Source organism: Vespula vulgaris, chromosome 21 (assembly GCF_905475345.1).
Source record: "Vespula vulgaris chromosome 21, iyVesVulg1.1, whole genome shotgun sequence".
NCBI classification, from domain to species: domain Eukaryota; kingdom Metazoa; phylum Arthropoda; class Insecta; order Hymenoptera; family Vespidae; genus Vespula; species Vespula vulgaris.
In genome coordinates this window covers 1578776-1596444 of record NC_066606.1, presented here as the reverse complement: position 1 = coordinate 1596444, position 17669 = coordinate 1578776, and the positions used below count along the sequence as shown (strand labels likewise).

Genomic DNA, 17669 nt, shown 5'->3' with positions numbered 1-17669 from the left:
ATTAATTGAACGCAAATTCCTACCCTTCGCTTTTTCAGTAATACTAATCACCTTTGTAACACTTACAACGAATGAGCTTATATCTCTCTTCTCTCTCTCTTTCCTTTTCTCTTTCTCTTTCTCTTTCTCTTTCTCTTTTTCTTCTTCTTGTCCTTTCCGAGAAGTGTATATATAGATAGATATTAATGAATAATAGATTTTAAATTAAATGAAAACTTTTATAAACTATTTGAAAATAGTGAATTTTTTAATTAAGATATTAACCTCTTTTTAAATTCTTTAAAAATTATAATGGTAAATTTTAATTTATATAGAAAGTCTTTCAAAAGCTTTTTAGGAATAGTAAATTTTAATTTGAATAAAGACCTTTTGAAATTCTTTTAGAAATAGAAAATTTTAATTTAAATGAAAACCATTTGGAATTCTTTAGAAATAACAAACTTTAATTTAAATAATGTCCCTCGTGAAATCTTCAAAAATGATACATTTCTATTCTAATTAATACTAATTAAATTTGTATTATTTTTAATGTAATTGTATTAAAAATATAGACTAATTTAGTGACATTTTGGATATTAATAAATAATCTATTTAAAACTTAAGATATTACATATCGTTAATCGTTCGGACTCAACGAATTCGGAACATTTTCTATTACCACGTAAAACTTCAAGGAGTTGCATGACGGAACAGATAAAGAATCAAAGATAGCAACAAAAGAGATTCCGTTCAGCTAGGAAAGCTCAATGAAGAAAGAAAAAGAAACAACAAAAACAGAACAAAAAAAGAAAAGAAAAAAAAAAGAACAGAAAAAAAAAACTCGAAACACTCTTCTAACCAGTTCGAAATGATAATAATACTCGTGTTTAGATTCGAGGAGCGTGCAAACCGCTAAGTAAATATCTACGTTTCCCCATTGTGTGTCATTTACGTCTTCAACTTTATGTCCCTTTCCTTTATACATTATTGCGCTATTATCGCAACGTTCCTGGCTGTTTTATTGAATGCATAAATAAATGAAGAAATTGCAGGTAGTATTGAATCGTGACAGGGCAAGTATTATGCCTCCATCTCGGTTCACCGCAACTTTTCTTTTCCTCTTTCCCTTGTCCTCTCTCACCTATACCCTATACCCCTGTCCTACCCCCCACCCACCCCCACCATTACGTATTTCCATTATTTTCTTGTCCTCTGAACATTCGTAGAGTCCTCTGACGTTCTTCCTCTGTTGAACCATTTGGCTCTTTCTACTCTTAGCACATGCTCCTGCGCCAACGGCGTTTACGAGTCCACTTGCTCTTGGTATAATGTTATAATCAGACCGTTTTACTACCCACGCTGCTACGTGCTGGTGAATAAACGCTCGACAAACGTTCCGCGTATCGCCGTCGAGATCTTGGATTCCCAGGACGGTACTTCTCTCGGATTTAACAAGAGTAACGATATGATAGAAGTGCGATAGAAGTCTATTCGATTGAACTTTAAGCCGTCCAGTAAGTTTACGAGTGACAGTAACGTTCTTATTATCATTTATATATGTATATGTATATGTATATATATATATAATGTATTTATATTTTATAAATATATTAACTCTATTAGTAAACCGATAGTAATCTTCTTATTACCATTTATATATATATATATATCACTTCTATTCATTAATCAAATATTTTAATTAATAATAAATATTTTCTGAAACAAATGTTCAATATATACGAATATTTTGTTCACCAATAAATAATTAAATCTTAGTATTGCAATAGTATTACGTCGCGTATGTACATATATTACATATTAATACTTTATTATCAATACTGATAATTAAATTAAAATATTGATTAAAGTTTTTGATTTTCTAATTTTTTATTTATAAATACTGTCCTAATAAATATCAGCCTACTTATATTATAAACGTTTGAACTTTTTCTTTCTCTCTCTCTCTCTCTCTCTCTCTCTCTCTCTCTCTCTCTCTCTTGATATAAGATTCATAATCTGATCGATTAACATTCATTATTTTTCTATCTTCAGGATTGTATACACTAGAAGATCAACTTCACGATCATGAGATCGTGATACCACGTAAGGTTAGCCATAAAGGCGAGTTAATCTCGCATAACGTGAGTCATCATCACGACGAGGATGGAACTGAGGTACATTATCGGTTGTCAATTGCTGGTAAAGAGTATCATATCGAATTGACAGCTGCCAAAGACTTCATTGGGCCAAGTATGATAGTCGAGAGGCATAAACGTGATTTCCACATACGTTCGCCTCCAAAAAGTCGTTCGAGCAAGTGCCATTATCGTGGATTCATTCGTGATCATCCAAACTCTCGAGTTGCTTTATCAGCCTGCGACGGTCTGGTAAGTTTTTTTCTTTTCTTTTTTTCTATAACTTTTTCGTTTATTTATTTATTTATTTTTTTTTTTTTTTTTTTCATTGAACTTTGTTAACTCTTCGTAAATAACTCGAATTATATATTCACAGTTAGATGGATAGATATTTTTATTACTTACTAGTTCGACTTTTTTTTATATCTATTTTATATGTATATAAATTATTTTATGTATAGATAGATAATAGATACTCATATAATTTTATTTCTCAACGAAACGTTCAATTTAAGATATATACTTACTTACGTTCCTGGCGTCCGAATTATTCACGTATTTTGGGAATTCTTGTTTCTTCTTCCTTTTTTTTCGTTTCGAGATGAGAATGAAACAAATTGAAGGACTGATGATTCCACGTTGTTCCTTGACGTTTTATTTATATAACAAAAAAAAAAAAGGGAAAGAAAAAGAAAAATATTTTTCGTTTCCGTCCAAATTGGTTGCACATAAGCTCTGTCGTAATCTGCAATCGCGTCAGCCTCCGTAAAAAAATTCGGGGAGTTATTAGCAGTCATCCTAACTTCCTATAGAAAGACAGTATTATTAAAATTTCAATATTGTCTTGCTAAATAATGTCATAGTCAAAGGACCATCGACTAAAGTTTTCGAATTCGAGAAAAAAAAAAAGATTAGGCCATTATCGGTGGGGGAAAAAAAAAAGAAACATAAAATAAAAGAAACGATCGTTAAAACGTTTAGATATAGTGGCTGGATCAATCATTGACCGTCAAGAAAATTAGGCCATTATAGAATAAGAAAAAAAAAGAAAGAAAAAAAAAAGAAAAGAAAGAAAGATAAAAAAGCGTCAAGTTTTAGTAAAAGTCGTCGAACTATCTACAGCGATTGTCAACGTTCATTAAAGTGTTTGGATATGTTGCTGGGTCGGTCACAGACTGCTACGAGAATTAGGCCATTATTAGAGAAAAAAAGAAAGAAAGAAAGAAAGATAAAAAAAGCGTCAAATTTTTGAGGAAAGTCGTCGAACTATCTACAACGATTGTCAACGTTCATTAAAGTGTTTAGATATGTGGCTAGATCAGTCACCGACTGCCACGAAAATCTTGCGTAGCAACTGAATTATTAACTATCGGCGAACTGAACTGTGGTCACGACGCACTAACCATAATCAGGGTCATATATCTCCTCGTTTATATTCCTTGCGTACCGATCGAACATGAAGTTTCAGGCATTAAAAGAGAGAGAGAGAGAGAGAGAGACCAAAAGAAATTCTCCGCTCTGAATGGCTTGAAATTCACGAGCACCAAGACAGCGGTGTGTGTTACGCAAAATAGTGCTACGTATTCAACAGGCAAATAACTCGTGACAGTTTTCGCACGCAACAGGCCTACGGATCCGGCTAAACAAGAAACTAAAAGAAAGGCGAGACCCAGAGAGAGAGAGAGAGAGAGAGAGAGAGAGAGAGAGAGAGAGAGAAAGAGAGATGGAGATTATTTGATTTTCAACAGTTACATTTCAAACGTAAAGTAAGAAAAATAATAACCATACCAGAGAGGTAGAGAAGGAACGAAAAAAAGAAAATAAAAAAATAATCAAACGAAAAAAGGGAAAGAAGAAAAGAAACGGGGAAAAATAGAGAAACTAAAAAAAAACCTTAAATTGGATACAAGAATAGATATAACGAACTGCGACCGTGTCGCAGTTATGGCTGTCGACTTTAAATGAGATCAGCAAAATTATCTTGACGTTCTAAGAATACTTATACACGTTTATTATCGTTTTGTTCATATATATGTAATATTCGCCACGTTACAGTCACAATCGTTTTATTTGCAATCGTTATAGAACAGACATTTTCATTATTTAATGGAACATGATAAAGTCGAGATATTTATTGCTATAAATTACAATGAAAGACAATCTTGGTTAAAAGATTTTCAGATTTTCATTGAACATTGTCCATCTTTCTAATCGTTGTTAAATATTGTTCATTTAAAAACCTTATTCAATATCGTTCATTTAAAAAATGTTTGTTCAACATTTTTCATTTGTGAAACTTTTCTTCGCTATTGTTCATTTTGAAAATTATTACTCAATACTTTTTCATACATATAACAAATCATTGTCGCGTGCAGTTATTGTATCTGACGAAAAATGGTAACGTCGCATTAACACGTATCAAACGAATGATTTAATCGATCGAAAATCATAAAAAAGGTTTTCAAAAATTATAACTATTACGTTCACCATAAGAGATATGGATCACCGCAAAGTAGCTTCTATCGATCGTTCTCCAACGCACTTTTTCTGCGGAAACGGAAAACGCGACCATCCATCAGAAAGCTATTCTCTTCCTCATTCAGAAGCTGCCAGGTATCGCGTTGAAATTTATGAATTTTCACCGTACCATTCTAAAAAAAAAAAAGAAAGAAAAAATAGGATGAGGAAATAGAGAGAGAGAGAAGGAGAAGGAGAAAAAATTTATCCGACTAGAAACAACATAAAAATCTCAGAAAAAGATAGATAAATAGAGGAAGAAAGAAAGAGAGAAAAAATATTTATATTTATGCTCATGATAAAGTTGTCCGTAGTGAGATATAAAACTGTGAGAATAGATCGCGAGTATGTATAAAAACTTTTACGAAATAAGCGATGAACACTTATATTACGAAGAATGAAGTAAAATAAAAAGTATTGAAGCTACTTAATAAACGAGTTCAAATCAATCAAAAAATTTCATTCACGGATTAAAAAAAAATATATATATATAAATATATATAGATAAATAAATAGATATTATAATTACTTTACGAATAATGAGACGTGAATAAATCGAAAAAAAGAAATTCTTCGATGTAAATATCACAAAAATATAGTACAAAGAATTGAGCGATTTCTAATTAAATAACTAAAGTAAAGTAAGTACGAATCGTAATGTGCCGAAGAGAAAAGCAAAAAAAAAGAAAAGAAAAGAAAAGAAAAGAAAAGAAAATATGAAAGAGATTTTAACGGAGCGAGAGAACGAAATGAGGAGGAAGAAAAAATGAAAAGAAAAAAGGGAAAAGAAATTAATAAATAATAACAATAATAATAGAATAATAATAGGAAATGAAGAGTGCTAAATAAAGTAAGTATTAAGAGTAAAATAAAAAATGAGAGATAAGATAATGACAGAAAGAGAAATAGAGACAGAGAGAGAGAGAGAGAGAGAGAAAGAATGATAAAACGAAGGAGAGAAAGAGAGAGAAAAGATGATAAAACGAAGAAGAGAAATAATCAAGAATGAACAATGGGTAGATGAGCGCTAAGAGTAACGAGGCGAAGATCGCGGAGGAGTTCAGTCGTTGTAAGAAGAAGGAGAAGGTGGAGGAGGTGGAGCCTCGGAGCATGCATCAATTCAATTTGCTCCCAGCTTCCAGATAATGATTTAATTTGCCGCGGCTTGGCAGATTTATGACGGCACACCTAGTCGCCTTCTCGTCCTCGTCGTCGTCGTCGTCGTCATCGTTGTCATCGTCGTTGTTGTGTTGCGTTGTGCTGCGTTGTGTCGTGTTGTGTTGTTGTGTTGAATATTAGTAACTTTGTCTTCGTAGTGTTACAGAAAATATAAAGGCATATATAGATATATGCACGTATGTAGAAGTAAGTAAGTAAGTTCTTATCCTTGTCGTTTGTTTAGAACCCTTTTCTTTCTTTATAGAAATTTTTTTATATTTATTTATAACGTTGATATAAGTATTGATATATATATGTGTGTGTGTGTACGTATATATATATATATATATATATATGTAAATAAATGTATGTACATTATGTATAAGCTCTTTGGAGAAAGAAAAAGGAAAAAGAGAGAGTTATATAATGTATTTATATTTTATATGTAGATATTTATAAATGGTTTCTTTTTTATCGTACTTTGAAGTATCGTTCACGTTCTTATTATCGTCCATCGGTTAATATCGATCTCAATTTGGATTTATTAATATTTGTGATTGAGAAATTGAGAAAATTTTGTCACGTGTATAAGTATTTCCGAACAATGAAAACATTCGTTGAGCCCTTTTGGGGTAATTTTGAAAAATTCTCTGAAAATAGTCCTTTGTAAAAATCGATTAAGGAATTCTTGAGATAAGAAATTCTTGACTTCGATATTTTCGACGTAATTCGATCAATTCGATCATTTCTATAAATTCAAGATCGCTAATGATCTAACATTGTGGGCCTCAATTGGTCTACGGAGGAAGCACTTTAAAAACTGCTACCATAGAAAAAGAAAAAGAAGGAAAAAAAAACAGAATTTAAATCGACGGAAACGGTTACTTACTTTTCCACGATAGGGTAGGTCGATCGCTCATCGAACTGCAAATATTAAAATGTGAATAACGAGATTTGTGATTCATTAAAGGTCGAAAGGCGAACGTTAATTAAAGTCAAACGAGGAATAAGGAGATCAAAAAGGGACAACGAAAAAGAAGAAGAGGAGAGGAAGAGAGAGAGAGAGAGAGAGAGAGAGAGACGTTTATAGATACTAGAAAGGATAAAAGGAAAATGAGAATATTAAAGAGTTCGTATAATTAGTTGCTGATTGCAGGCAGCCTCGTAAAAATACGAGAGTACTTTCCGATCGAGAATGTAATTAAAAAGAACAATGGCAAATCAGTACATAAAGAGAAAAAGAGAGAACGAAAGAGAGAAAGGTACATAGAAAGAGAGAGAGAGAGAGGAAGAAGAAAAATGTTATTCTTTAATCGTCGAAAAAACATTTCTTTGTATTAATATCCTATTCCCCGAACGTATCGTTTTATGATCTTCGACGATTTTTTTTCAATAAAGATAAGAAGAAAAGAAGGACGAGCCGCTTCTTTCTATCAAAGAAATAAGATTAATAAATGAAACGTAAGAAAGAGAAGGAAGGAATGGTGGAGGTTAAAAAAAAATAGGGAAGTAATGGAACGATTTCGTTTAAAGATTATTATTTCATACAAGACGAGCACGCTCGTCGAAAGAAAATAGTTTGACCTTTATCGAACGGCTAAGTAAAGTATGCGGAACGTGACGTGCTATCGCGAGATGAAAAATTGTTTCGTTGAAAATGTTTTGAAGGGTTACGTAGGCGTTAACGATATCATCCTAAAAGTATACCTGTCGTTTATAATACACTTTCAATCGGTCTTTCACGTATTTTATTTACGATTAATACATATATAAGAAGAATAAATTCACAAAAGAACGGGTATCGATCCGTTCTTTTATCTATAAAAATATTTTTCGTCGATAATAAATATAAAGAAGATAAACATTTTTTTTAACTAATAACTAAATTTATCATAAGATCTTTTTAAGAATTAGATAAAATATCTTGTATGTTTAAGAAAAAATATATAAGATGTTCCATAAAAAAGATTAAATATCACATCATGGAAAATCGAATGATCTATTTTCTATTTACGAAGCAAGTGAATGAAACATTATATAATCATTTTAAATGACGTCTTAAAATATTTGACGAACGAAATCGTAAAACTTTTCTTAGTACACTATTCTTTTTTTTTTTTCTTTTTCCTAACAAAAAGAACATTCAACTGATCCTTGATTTATAATCATCCTATATATAGAATAATCGTGAATAGTGGGAGTGAAAATTACAAATTCTTATTTACGAAGGAAATAAACGATGTATAATCATTTTAAATGGCAGCTTTCGAAATAGGTCTCGCGTATAAGTCTTCCTAGGAATATCCACGTATGTAGGTGTATACATATACATACATACACATATATATGGATACCTACATACATATGTATACGCCTACGTGCATACACGTCGTCATGTCGTTTATGTATTTGTAAACAGGAGCAAAAGCCGGGTGTAATTGGCAGCAATACGTAATGTTCGATAATTTCAAGCGTACAACGTTAATGGCGATATCCCGTGGGTTAATCTCGTCCATGGTACCACCAATTTCTCATAGCACCTAACGCTGAGTTAGAATTGAATCTAATGACGGTCATCCCTTTTCGTACTGTCTATGTTCTGTACTAATGACACCGGATTAAAATCTCCGGAGAATACGCGCGACGTTATTTTCGTATTTCGAATAAAAAGAAAAAAAAAGAAAAAGAAGAAAAAAAAATCAATTTCATTTATTCAGTCGCAATCGTTCATTCGGGCGCGTGGATATTTTCTTTTTTCTTTTTGTTTCATCTTTTCTTTTTTTTCTTTTATTTTTTAACAAAAAAAAAATCCCTTCGTTTCAACGTACCGATAACGTAATACTTGATTAATCACGAGATTAATATCTCGTTTAATATTACCAAAATGATCTATACGTATTTACATATACATCTGTCGTTTAACAAATTAACGAAAACGTTAATAAATATTAAAAGAAACTCGCACGCACGCACGCACGGACATTTTAACTCATTATTCTCATTCATCGATCGTAAATTAAATCATATCACCTGTGTGTACGTATGTACGTTCGACTTTTAAAAAAGTAATAAAAGTCGGATTAAGAAGAAAAAGAAAAAGAAGAAAGGATGACAAATAAAAAGACCGGTATCGTAAATATCAATTTTCAATCGATATCGCGGATGCGATCGGACGAACGTAGGAATAAAATTAAAAATAATCTCCTTTTCGCGAAACTCTCAAGTCTAAGATTATTATCTATCACGAAATATCACGAGAAGACACGGGTAAATCCTTCACTCTTCCCCTCCTCTTCGTCCCTCACCACTCCATACCATCGTTCGTATCGCGTCAACGATAAAGATGTCTACCTGAGAACGGCCATTATCTATTTATTTTCACATGGACGACGTTTAAAATCTCAGTGCAACGTATCGGTGCTCCTCTTCTTGCCCAGCTGTGAGAGAGAATCTTATCAAGAAAAAGACAGTAGTATCTCTCTCTCTCTCTCTCTCTCTCTCTCTCTCTGTCTCTCTCTCTCTCTTTCTTTTTCTATCTATCTATCTATCTCACTTACTCACACACACAACACGCATACAACACACATACAAAATCTTGCCTAAGAAGATAAACACGGACTCCCGTATTACGTAAATAAACAGATGCGCGATTTTATCTACCACCATATTTTAAGCGGTACCTTTTTAACCCTTATCTCGAAACGCACGCAAAAGAAAATAGCGACAGGATAGAAGGACGTTCTCGATGGATGAACGCCCTCGGAATATCGTCTCTCTATGCTCCAGTATAAGATATAAGAGAAAGAGAAAGAGAGAGAGAGAGAGGAGAGAAAGGGTGGACAAAAGAAGAGAGGGTAAAGAGATATTTATTAAATTTCCAAGAACGATAGACTTTTACTCACTTTAGTCACAACAGAAGCCCGCAAAGAACAACACGCTTCTCCTGTATGTCTTCTAGCAAGACTCCGCCATATCTTTCTCCTTCTCGTTCTCCTATACAGTATTTCGTTCCACGTTCTCCTCTTTGTGTGTTAGTAGAAAAAACAGAAACATGATTCATCACCGATGTATACCTTTATTTTCTTCTGCTTTTCTTCTTTTATTACTTTTTTCATTTCTTATTATTAATCATCATTATTAATTATTTCTTTTTTTTCTTCTTATTTTTTTATTTTTTAACGAATATCAATGAAGTAACCTTTTTTATCAGATTCTTACCTGATAATAATCGATACTATCGATGATTAATAATCAATAATAAATAATGATAACATTTAATAAAAGTAAATTTAATTAAATTTATTATGTTTCATTCATTTTTATTCAAGGATTCAATTAAGTTTTATTCGAATTATTAAAATAATGATTCTTATATATCCGATAAGTTTCTATCGATCATTTGAGATTTCTATTCTATCCGATCAATTCGTATTGAAACGATCGAAACGTGAAATCTTTTTGGAAAAACAGTTCTTTTAAAAAATTGGAGAATATTTACGTCGATGAGTAAAGAAGGATGATTTTTTTACGTTCGATTTCATTTACTTTGTGATTTCTTTTCAGAATGGATTTTTTTATTTTGCTCGTTCTAAATAGTACACATAATAGTACACTCTCTGATTCTCCTTTTCTTCCTAAAACATTCTCTATGTATGTATAGATATATATATATATAATATATATATATATATAATATATACATATATCTCTTGCACACTCGGGCTAATTGCAATTTAATTAAATTTACTGAGGCTTTCCGTGGCATAGGAAGGCTGTTTCAACACTATCGCATCGGACACCTTCGCTTATTAAACGAACACCTTTTGCACATTGTATCGAATAAATCACAGCTCACGACTCGTTCCACCTTACTTTGGTGTGCTAATTAAAACTTAGTCTTTGGAAGCAAGAGAAGATTGGAGATAAAGAACTCGATCGAGGTTCTCAATAATATCAACGAAAAATCAATATAATTTTGTCTTGGAATCTATAAAGATCTTTTCTCGAAAATATCTTAGACAAATTTCGCGATATACTTGGTACGAAATAAATATTTTCGGAAAATAGAATAATCCTGTAAAAGGAAATATGATCTCGATCGAAAGATAATTAAACAGTAATAAATCCTACTGCATTCTTTTCTTCTTTTTTTTCTTAAACATTATTAAAGCGGAACAATATTGCTGGTCGGTTGATCGAACAAAGAAGTATTTAAAAAAGAAAAAAAGGGAAAGAAAGAAATAGAAAGAAAAAACAAAACCAAAAGAAAAATAGTCACAGGATATCCTGTCTAACTTAATAAAACGTATTTCGCTTTTTTCCATCTTAAATCGTTCAACCAGTAGTCGCAAATTGCTTACAATAAATCACCACTGTCCTCCTTAGCTGTCCCAATCACTCGTGCCTTTCCCGTTTACGCCATCACGAGGAAACGTGATAATAAAAAAAAAAAAAAAACAAGAAGAAAAAAAGAAGGAAAGAAAGAAAGAAAGAAAGAGAGAGAGAAAAAAATCGTTATTATTATTAAATTCTCGCGATGACGACAACGACAAGGATATCGGGTTGAAGAAATATCGATCTTCGCGAGCCGATAAATTATCTTGCGATTAGCCCGAAGGTTTGAAAGTGTTCGCTCGTATGGAAAATTGAAATTCGATTGGTCGGTTTGAACGAACGGTAGATACTCACCTACTACGTCGAGTAAAAGATAGGGAGAGAGAGAGGGGTAGGGGAGGTGGGGAGATAGAGATAGAGACAGACAGAGATAGAGAAAGGAGAGAGAGCTAGACGATCGTATTACAAGAAGGCAGGACATAATGCTCACCATAGGGGCTAGCATATTGCGGATTCGAACGGTAGCGAAAGGTTAGGAGGCGTGAATACACGTTTTTCACGCGGTCCGCTGATTCGATTGAGTGAGATCGCAAGTAGGGGAACAGGTTCTCTCCTCCTGAACTGAGGGGAACGAGGAGGCTTTCTTTCCTACCACATCAAAGAGAAAGAGAGAGAGGAGCTAAGAGAGGTTTACCAAGCTCTAACTTAAACCTTCAGTCTTGCTGCGAACGTTCAAACATATAATTAGTATTAATAGCTAATCGGAAGATTCATCCGTAAGCTAGCATCTTCAATTAAATGGATATCTCCTTTCCAAGATCAAGAAGTAAACCCCCTGGGTGGGCCTCCTCCTCCATTAAATACTTTTCGATAAAATTAAGATTTAATATACGAGTTTCTAGTTATATATCGTCTCTTGGTTTATACGTAGAAAAGAATCGGTTAAGTTTATGCTAAGGTATTATACTTACTTATTTATAATACTTACGACTCGAAGAATTCTCCGGATGATATTATCGTTAATGTTGATGCTAATATTATTTTAATTAATGTGAATTTAATCGGCTAAAGTTCAGATATTAATCGTGAACCATCGATGAAAAATTCATCGATATATGAAACCTAGACTCTTATCTACGTAAGTTAAGTAAGTAAGTAAAGTACCTAGTAAGAGTAATCGAAAGATCCTCTTACAATGTATTACTTGCAAACTTGAGATTCTTTGAGATTAAGTTTCTCACGGTCGATCGTATCACATTGAGATTCCTTTCAACGGTAATAATGACAACGACGACGACGACGACGACGACGACGACGACGACGACGACGACGATGATAATGATAATGATGATAATGATGATGATGATGATGATGATGATGATAATTCTTGTTCGAACATACACCATACGTAGTTCGATATAACAAGCAATTGATGATAAAAACGGTACGGAACGATATTTATTATTCGAACGTTCGAAATCATCGTATCATTCCACGAAACGATTTTTTTGAAAAGAAGAGATAAAAAAAGAACAAAGAAAAAGAAAAAAGAAAAAAAAACAGAAACGAAGAACGAAGAAAGATAGGCTCGCGCATTCTAGATATATATGTGTATGAATGTATGTATGCAAGTACCTACGTTGTAAGTAAGTACTTATGTACTTCTTACATAGATACTTAGATGAGTGTACGTGGTAGCAATCATTATGCGCCACCCACACGGCGGAAGGTCCGGGACGAGCGTTCTAATGACGGCATAAATCACGTTTCTCCGCAGGAAGCATTTATCATCATCGAGATCCCTGAGTCTACCGCGTCCTGCTTTCTTCCAATGGCCCTCAGCCACTTTTCGTTTCTTCTTTTTCGTCTTCTTTCTCTCTCTCTCTCACTCCCTCTCTCTCTCTCTCTCTCTTTTTCTCTCTTTCTCTCTCTTCGTTCTCTCCTTCTTCTTCCCTTCAACATGAACCTCTTTATCGTAGAAACCCAAAAAAAAGAGTCTCGCACGAAGGCGCATCGTATCGTGAAGTATTATTCAGGGATCTTTCACAATTTTCTGATGTTCACGAAATCAAAGATGTCTTTCTCTATCGAGAAGTGACGAAAATAATTATATAAAATTACTTTGTACAAACGTTTGTGAAATATTTATAAAATATAACTTATAAAATTTTATCCATATATATATATACGTATAAGTATAAAAAAATAATTATGATTCCTTACGAGAAAAAAATTCAAAAAGGAATCTCTAGAAAATATTTACAGCCATAATATTCGAAATAAAAAATCGCACCTTGTATATCTCGACTCGATCGAACTTTAAAAAAGAAGAGAAGAAGAAGTTCAAGAAAGGCAAAATTCTTTCTCGTAAAGTTATCAGATATATAAAACTAAAGAAAGAGAGAAAACAAAGAAGAGAAAAAAGAAGAAGAAAAAGATCATTATTTCTTGCTCGTCAAAAATATACGATATTATTATATCGTAGTTAGATCGATCGTCGATATACCCGCCGGATATGTTCTAGTGTTTTTCGATGATTCGGTAAATATCTATTGGAAAAAAAAAAATAATACGACTAATAATAAGAGACGCTGGTTAAAGTAAATAAGGAAAATATGAATAAACAAGTGAGTAGGTATTCTCGAGAAATGAAAGGGACTTGATATCGAGTAGAGAGCCGTCCATGAACCGTTGGTAATAGCAGTGCCGCCATTACTACTAACAATGTTAGCAATTTAATGTACAACAAATTTACTACTGGTAAACCATCGTTTCGTTTCCGATAACCGTCATCAACTATGGTTATATATCTTTCTATTTTTTTCCCCTTTTTTTTTTCTTCTACTCTCCCTCTCTCTCTCTCTCTCTCTCTCTCTCTCTCTCTCTCTCTCTCTCTCTCTCTCTCTCTCTCTCCCTCTTTCCCTCTCTCTCGGTTATTTCTCTCCCTCGATCGTGGTATCGCCACTTCAGCAACAAATTCTACTTATCGAAGAATATAAATTCACCGCTCGTAAGATACTTCCTTCTCGCGATTTTACTTCGTGATTTATTCACAAGATCTTCGCTCGCAAGGTACTAGCTCGCGAGTCTTGCGTTACATCAAACAACGCGAGAAAAGAAGCGAGGAGAAGCGATATAGGGGAAAAATTAAAAAAAAAAAAAAAGAAAAAAATATATAATAAAATTTGAAAAGAAAAATATCACAGAGTAAAAATATGGAGATAAGTTAGTACGGGGATAAAGATAAATTATTAATTTGTGCTACATCGTTTCTTACATAAGTACTTACTTCATCGATTCGAACTGTAACTAAAAAATAAGTACTTATTTATTTTAATTTCGTTTATTTAATTTTCGTCCAATTCGGATCATTATTCATTTGGTTTTATATGTTTTTTAAAACTATTTCTTAATCAATCGAACAAAACGTCGTATTGTCTGCATTTAAAAGATTCTTGCTAATATTTCCTTCAAATATATCTGGCGATCTACTATTTTATTTGAAAATTTGAAAATTTATTGCTGAAAGGAGCTAAGCTTTAATATATAGAAAAATTCAATATTAGAAAAGGATAGATACACGAGAAATTTATTATGAAATTTATTATGAAAATGGTTTAAATCCGTTTTCCTTGGCAACTGGATATTTAATGCTTTGTATTTCAATCGATTTGCACAAAAAATATATCGATAAATGGCAACAAGTATTGCCCAAATTTTTTCATCACTTTATTATTATATATAATTATAATTATAAGTAATCAGACGTAAAGATTTTAATCGTTAGATCGCCTTTCGACATTCCAAAGAATCGTGTAATATCGATCGTGCTACTTGTGATGTCGTAAACGAACTATACGATTAATGGCAGAAGAGGTGTGCATCGAACTGCACGATGCAATTGACATTTATAATAATTTATCGAGATTCTAATAAATCGCATTCATACTGTCATACTCTCAAGAAGGGTAGCTCTATCGATGTGAAACAAACAAGGCTATTCTATCTCTCTCTCTCTTTCTCTCTCTCTCTTTCTCTCTCTCTCTCTCTCTCTCTCTCTCTCTCTCTCTCTCTCTCTCTTTCTCGTTATCTCTTTATCTTCCTTTCTTTCTCTTTTCACTGAGTAAAGAGCTTTGAAACTTGAAAATACAATTTCATTGGATAACTTAAGACCGCAAAGAACGTTTCTTGAAGCATTCGGAAAATTAACTTTTCCTTTTAATGAATATTTCGATCGCAAGCTAAAGTTAAATGTTCTAGAACTATATCTATTATCTCAAACTTCTTCATTAAGACGATCCCTTTACAAATTCTCCTTCTTCGTTTTAATTATTTCAGATTATTTATTTTCTCTTGCAAATAAAGGAAAGGATCAGTGGAATGTCACTTGTTAGTTGCAATAGAAAGAAAAAATATATATATATATATATATATATATATAAGATATAAGATGTAAGAAGAGTTTCATCATTTCATGTTTAAGGATTTTTAATTTTTCTTACAGATACACTCTGTATTTTCTTTTCTTTTAATTAATTAATTACAAAATGTATAATACGTGCAAGAAAATAATGGATACTATGAACATTTATTGAATTAATAATTTTTTCTTGTTGTTATCATTTTAAATCAATTTTAAAGTTTTTTTCTTTTCAATTAACAACATTAGTAAGGTAATGAAATTATTGTATGTTTTTGACTTTTTTTCATTGCTTCTTAAGATTATATACATTTTGAACGATCATTTATATATAAAATAATTATACACGGCAATATCACGTTAATTATTAACTAACATACCTATACTTGTTTAACAATTTTTTCAAGATAATTGATTTACTATTAAAATATTAGACGCATGAATAAAACATGAAACTTTTCTTAATATACATATAAAATTATTTTTCTATTTGCTTCTAAGAAAGAACACATTAAACCGGCCCTTAATTTATAATCTACGTTTATACCGACACTTGCTAGATCGCTGACTATAAATCATGAAAAGAGTTCGGTCTGATTAAAAAAAATAAGTAAATAAATAAATAAAAAGCAATGAATTATTCTCTTAGAAAATATTGTTTATTATGAAAAATATTACGGAAAATTTAGTGCAGCGCGATGAACGCGTTAGAAAAGAAAAGAAAAGAAAAAGGAACGATAAATCGGAGAGATAAGTCGGTGAGCCACAAGCAAGATAGTACAAGTTAGAGAAGACGTAAAATGCGGGGTAAGGACTGAGAAAAAGTAAGGGGATAATTATAAAGCGGTTTTCTTCGGTTCGGTGTAACGCAAGAACACGTGGGAGGAAGAACGTACAGCATTGGTATGCTCTTAAACAGCAAGGAATATAAATTATCCTACGATGTACACGGGATTAATCGAATTCTGCAAAATGGGACAACTAAAACGTGACCGCATATAAATATACAGGGTGATACTTCAACACCTCAGTCACGTTTTAACACTATTTTCTATAAAATAAAAAGAAAAATTGAAAAGTAAGGAAAGAAAACGAATTTCTTTGTAAAAGTTTTTCTTCTTACTTTCTTTTCTTCCACTTCTTCTTCTTCTTCTTCTTCTTTTTTTCAATTGTGAAAATTCGATTTGTTTTTAAATAATTTGTCGCAAATTGATCGCGGAATCTTAACTTAAATCGAGATGAAAAAATATTTAATATCGTTAAAAAGATAAAAGAGCAGGCTTGGGTTTAGATATAAGATGATTAATATTTGAGTATCTTTTGTAAAAGTAAAATAACAGACAGATATTAATGGAAATGAAAACGAAAATAATTTTAGCATACGCGTAAAGGAATTTCGTCGAATTCTGTCATCGTTAAACGTTTTAAGATACACCCTATATACATATTTCATATCTTTCATACTACATGAGTCTCATATCGTGGCGAACCAATTAAACTGCTACGGAAGGATACAAATGGCTTTTTAGTCGGGGACTCAACCGGCACGTGTTTGCTTATGATTAGTCGCAATTCTCTGAAGAAGAACGTGACTGTGTACAACGAAGTAACGGATGTTGAAGATAGATCGCCAGATCGACGATAACGTTCTTATTTATTTCCTATTCGCAAATGAAATTAACCAATCCCCACCTTGGATAGACTTTGAATGAAAATTTCAAAGTTTAAAATACATATATATATATATATATATATAATATTTATTTCAGCTGGATTAGCGTATCTCAAAATAAAACTATAACTAAATCAAGTACTAATAAGTCAATCTAATTATCATTCATCTATTCTTTAAATAAATATATATACACACAAACAAATTATTTCATAAAAATATTTATAAAACATTTATAAAATTTTATATATATATATAAGAGAATATATAACAAGAATATATGTATATACATACATACATACATATATACATATATATATATATTCTTACGTAAAGAAATTTAAAGAACAGTCTCTAGAAAATAGTTAGAGCCATAGTAAATAAAAAATCACTCCTTATATGTCTCTACTCGATCGAACTTCAAGAAGAGAGAAAAGAAAGAAGTTCAAAGAAG

The 17669-nt window shown here is 32.0% G+C and overlaps 1 protein-coding gene across 4 annotated transcripts in view; it reads left to right on the top strand.

Moving 5' to 3' along the window:
- Positions 1-17669, top strand: part of LOC127071324 (A disintegrin and metalloproteinase with thrombospondin motifs 18) — a 67216-nt gene that overhangs the window by 39009 nt on the left and 10538 nt on the right. For all 4 annotated transcript variants that reach the window (XM_051010458.1, XM_051010456.1, XM_051010455.1 and 1 more), the window contains one exon: positions 2032-2366. In XM_051010458.1, coding sequence (XP_050866415.1) covers positions 2032-2366 — 335 coding nt within the window. The remainder of the gene's footprint in view (positions 1-2031; positions 2367-17669) is intronic.